We start from the raw sequence: 5011 nt of genomic DNA, 5'->3' as shown, positions 1-5011 counted from the left end.
TCACAGGTGAGCTTTGAGCTGTTAATGGTCTTAATTCAACTAGTGTTGATATTGATTTGATAATAAATGTTTGGAGAGGTTACCTGACGAGTTAATCCTGCTTGGTGCAATAGCCCAGAAGGCAGCTGTCAGACTGATGGACATCGTACATAAACCAGAGCTGACATTTCTCCTCGCACATGAACAGCGGGGTTTTGTTTTCAATCAATGACCTGTGAACAAGTAAGCACTTTTTGTCACATGCATTGACAATTTGATCTTCGGCAGAGTTATCTGAACTGTTCAAAGTAGCTTTGGTCCACTAGAGTTCTCCCTCTGGTATCTTCAGCGTCTTCCAATGTGAAAGTAGCTCACCTTCAAAGCACCTCTCCCAACACTTGGCTTACACAAAGGAACTAAGGCATTTAGTTTCATTCATAAGATTGTGTAATAGTACAAAGTGCAAAGGGAGCCACATTTCTGCTCATGTTTGTTTAGGTTTCAGATTGTATGCTAGTGCTGTCAAATTCTGATTTTCAGAAAAACAGACTTTCATTTGAGCTAAAAGAGTGAAACCAGACAGATCCTCTTATCAGTTATCAACACTGTTTGCAACAAAACGCTTGTTTGCTTTCACTTTGAATGTGGTATATTTAGTTTCTTGTTAATTTGAATTTTTATTCCTTTTTTTTTCTCCACTTTTGTTAGTTTGAAACACATATTCAGATTTTGGTAAGACAGACAAAACAAATGTATGTTGGTGCCTGTAGATCCTGCTACAACTTTTTTATAATTTTTTTGTTATTTTTATTATTATCATTATTATTATTTCATTTTTAACACATACCCCACATTCAAAAACAACAACAACAACAACAACAACAACAAAAAGACAACATCCACAGAAAGCCAGACCGGACAGATATATTCACAAAAGTTTCAGCCTAAACAAGACACATGACAAAGAATGTTCCACCCTGATATCACATAGCAGGAACTTCCACTAAAACATGGACCCAAAAACGCATGTGTGTGTCACTACGGAGCCTTCCGTGATGTATCCCTGAGCCGAGTTCACTAACCCATCCAAAAACACAAGGAGCACTGTTGGCCTCCTACAACTTTTAAATCTTATTCAAATTTGTTGTGAACTGACCCTTTAACAAAAACCGTCAAACCAGTGCTACCGAAAGTTGCCAAAAGAGGGCGGTGGTGGATCAGACCCCAAAGGCCACAGAGGGGATCACTTCTTATATACTAAGCGTCGTTTAAAAAGCTGAGAATGTGCTCGTGTGTAAAACATTAAAGTAACAGTGGAGAACGTCGTCACCTGTCTTCTGCGTCTCCAGCTGTGTGAGGCTGCGTGCGTCTGTTGTCCAGGCAGAAAACTCGAGCGCCACGTGTGGGTGCGCGCAGCAGGGGGCGCTGCGCACCGCGCCTTCAGCAGAGCGAGCTCCGCGATCATTTGTTCGTGCTCGACAATATTTTTATATTCAAACTAAAACGCTGTTCCAACCTTTCCTCACACTGTCTGTCGTGGGAGCACCTCTGTTGTTTTCTCACAGTGTTGACCGAATTTGCATTTAAACACACACACACTCACACACACACACACACACACACACACAACAGGGACATTGTGGAGGAATTCACCCGCGGGCGATATCAGTTGGACGGGTCTTTTACCTATCAGCCGCATCTCTTTCACGCTAAGTTCACTGTCCGCCAACACCTATGAATGACAATGGCTGGCCGGCCGGCTGGCGGCCTCTCAATGAGCTGAATAAAGTGTGATCTCGAGGCAACTGTTAAGACAACATTGCATAAATCACGTTAAGAGACGGCCTGGCTGCAGGATTAAGACTGTGGAGAGGGCTTTGCTGTTGGAACGTCTTGGTGCCAGCCTGGAGATGAGGAGGAAAAACTGGAGCTATAGGTGTTCTTTTTTTTTTTTTTTTTTTTTTTTTTAGACAGACAGTCTGGAGGCCTGAACAGGTATATGCAAATCTAAAGAAAAGAGAAGAGAGAGAGAGAGAGAGAGGGGAAAAAAACAAAAACGCAGGGCACTGAGGTATGCGTGCATAGGCGCTCCTGGCTGAAGGCTGGGTTTCACCAAGACTTCGCCCGGAGCGCAAGAAGGGGGGAAAGGCTGAGGAGCCAATGAGGAGGCAGCATCCAGCCCAGCTCTCTATAACTCTGTGTCACAGGAGCTGAGCGATGCCACAACAGAGTTTTCTGCAGCCGGGAGAGTTCCACTGGACTATAGGCTTTCCAAATTGCGCTCACACACCACTTCTTTTACTGCGATTTTTTTTTTTTTTTTGTGCGTGTGTGTGTGTGTTGCTCCACAGCTCAAGAACCCACCCACTGTGGACTTTCTGTACTCTGGAGGGGCTGCTTCCCACCATGAGCGCCGGACAGACGTACGAGAAGAAGATTGCGTGTATTCTGACCGATCTGCCAGGATCTATGAGCTGCCACCCGAACTCCAAGGACTCCCCAACTCTGCCCGAGTCCTCGGTGACGGACATGGGCTACTACAGCGGACAGACGGCGCACGGCCAGCACGAATACTACCAGAGTCAGGCGTACGGACAGCCCATGAACTCTTACCACCACCAGTTTAATCTGAACGGAATGGGAGCCGCCGGAGCGTACGCCACCAAATCCGAATACCCGTACACGAATAGCTACAGACAGTTCGGACATTACAACAGAGATCACCTGCAGGCCTCGCCCCCCAGCTCAGGTAAACTTCCAGATAATCGTTTTTTTTAAATCTGCGTTTATCTGCGGTCTGCGTAATGTTATCTACGCGTAGACCTCGAGATAGAGGCGCATGAAAACAATAATCACACCGCATTACCAGCTACTTATTTATTATCTTGATTTTCTTACTCGCTTTTTTTTTTTTTTTTTTTAAAGTCGCTTCAGTTTTTGGAGAGCTTTCTGGCTTAAATGGAAGGCAAAGAATACGCAGTGTGACGTGCTGACTTAAGACAGAACACAAGCTCTAAATTTGACCCCAGAAGGCCAGTGAAGTACTATAGATCCACTCACTGTATGTGACTTATTATGGATTTGCAGTTCAAAAGAAAAAGAAAACTAACATTTGCTCAGCTGAAGCTGTAAAATGTCGCGTTTTAACAGCCCGCTGGGAACGAGCCAGTCATTAACAGCTGGCCATAAAACAATGATGGTTTGATTAAAGCTACTAATATTCAGCCCACCAGCTTTAACACGTGAACGCCTCGCCCGCCAACCTGGAAATCTGAGTAAAATGTTCCTGTCTGAGTGGTGTAGGTTACACTTTTGCTTTGTGGCATTTGTGATTTTGCAAGTGTCTGAAGCTGCCTTACTTTTTTGCTTTCTGCCATCTTAACGTGACAAAATAATTCTAAATATAAATCTTCTACACGACAGGATTCTCCTCTCCTCTCATCTGCAGTCTGTCGTCGCCTGTTTTACTGTCTTCTGTGTTTTATCTTTTACGCATTATGGCTGCTCAAAGTTTCCCTCAATGGTGTGTTTATTAAAAATGTATTTTGCTGTGATTTTTTTTTTTTTTTTTTTTTTTTTTTTAGTGAAAGAAGAGCCAGAGCCCGAGGTCCGCATGGTGAATGGAAAACCGAAAAAGATCCGCAAGCCGAGGACGATCTACTCCAGCTACCAGCTCGCTGCTCTGCAGAGGCGCTTCCAGAAGGCGCAGTACCTCGCGCTGCCCGAGAGAGCGGAGCTGGCGGCTCAGCTCGGCCTCACTCAGACACAGGTGAGCTACCTGACCCGGTGTAACACCTGGCATTTAATAACAGATCAATACTTTAAGACTCACGTGATCCAGGGCTCCAAATATGGTCAATAATTAGCTCTCTAATTGTCCATCCGTGCGTAATTACGCACAGGCGACGCTGGATATCTGTTTCTAGAGTTGTTGCGCTTTATAAAGATGCACATTTAAGAATCAAAATGCATTTGAAAAGTAAAAAACATCATGTTAATCCTGTTCCAGAGCACTTTTATCTGTGAATTTCCTGCTGCATCACAATTAATTTCCCCACTCTGTTCCCCCACCCAGGTGAAGATCTGGTTCCAGAACCGGAGATCCAAGTTCAAGAAGCTGTACAAAAACGGCGAGGTCCCCCTGGAGCACAGCCCCAACGCCAGCGACTCCATGGCCTGCAACTCCCCTCCCTCCCCCGCAGTGTGGGAGAACAGCACCCCTCAGAGCACCCCGATCAGCAGACCTCAGGTCCCGCAGCCGACGCACAGCTCGTCGCCGCCCTACCTGGAGGACTATAACAACCACTGGTACCAGCAGGGATCACACCTACAGCACCCGGGCACCGTGCACCACCCAGTCCCCCAGCAAAGCGTGGGAGCTGTTTATTAACAATGACTCGAGAGCAGATTTATCTCCTCTCTGTTTTTTTTTATTTCTCCAAGCGCGGTCTCGCCACAATGACTCTGCAGAGCAAACAGTCGAGCGGACCGGGAGCTGGCCTGAAGCCTGAAGTGAAACATTTTTTGGTTTCCTGGATGATCAAGAACGTTTCAGAACTTTTTTTTTTTCCATTCACAAAGCACATAAGGGATTCCTGATCACTTGTGGCAGCATATTTAACGGACATCTGGCGTGGTTGTTTTTTTTTAAATTATTTATCGCTTCTGTTGTATTCCCCCCCCCCCCCCCCCCCCCCCCCCCAACTTTTTTTTGTAAATGAATATGCAAAGTTTTTTTTGTTGTTGTTGTTTTGTTTTTTAAACAAGTAGCCCTACCACGAACCGAATATTGACAAAACTGTGCAGTTGATCCACATCCAAATCATTCATGTGAGTTTGTAGAGAGCGCGTCAAAAAAATAAAAAATAAAGATAATGATAATAAAAGAAAACTCAGGTCATATTTATATGGATTTGTACAAAACGTCGAAGGCTGTAAATATGTGTTTATATGCAGAACCACTATGATCATATTTGTTTGAGACGGAACGACTGCACTGTGGTGCTTCCAAAAACCATTTTCATATTCTTGT

The 5011-nt window shown here is 44.7% G+C and overlaps 1 protein-coding gene across 1 annotated transcript; it reads left to right on the top strand.

The window, feature by feature from the left end:
- The first annotated feature begins 2145 nt into the window (after positions 1-2145).
- dlx3b (distal-less homeobox 3b) lies at positions 2146-4663 on the top strand. Its single transcript, XM_030399441.1, has 3 exons — positions 2146-2728; positions 3564-3748; positions 4055-4663. The coding sequence occupies exons 1-3, from the start codon at positions 2197-2199 to the stop codon at positions 4367-4369; spliced, it is 1032 nt and encodes a 343-aa protein (XP_030255301.1). The 5' UTR covers positions 2146-2196; the 3' UTR covers positions 4370-4663.
- The last annotated feature ends 348 nt before the right edge of the window (positions 4664-5011 follow it).

Source organism: Sparus aurata, chromosome 20 (assembly GCF_900880675.1).
Source record: "Sparus aurata chromosome 20, fSpaAur1.1, whole genome shotgun sequence".
In the NCBI taxonomy this organism is placed as follows: domain Eukaryota; kingdom Metazoa; phylum Chordata; class Actinopteri; order Spariformes; family Sparidae; genus Sparus; species Sparus aurata.
The sequence above is the reverse complement of the archived record's forward strand: the minus strand, read 5'-3'. Positions and strand labels throughout refer to the sequence as shown.

Excerpts from the sequence above, each read along its gene's own strand:
- dlx3b (XM_030399441.1), top strand. The coding sequence starts at position 2,197 with ATGCCACAACAGAGTTTTCTGCAGCCGGGAGAGTTCCACTGGACTATA. Across the intron at positions 2,729-3,563 it reads GGCCTCGCCCCCCAGCTCAG|TGAAAGAAGAGCCAGAGCCC; the intron begins GTAAACTTCCAG and ends TTTTTTTTTTAG. Across the intron at positions 3,749-4,054 it reads TCGGCCTCACTCAGACACAG|GTGAAGATCTGGTTCCAGAA; the intron begins GTGAGCTACCTG and ends TCCCCCACCCAG.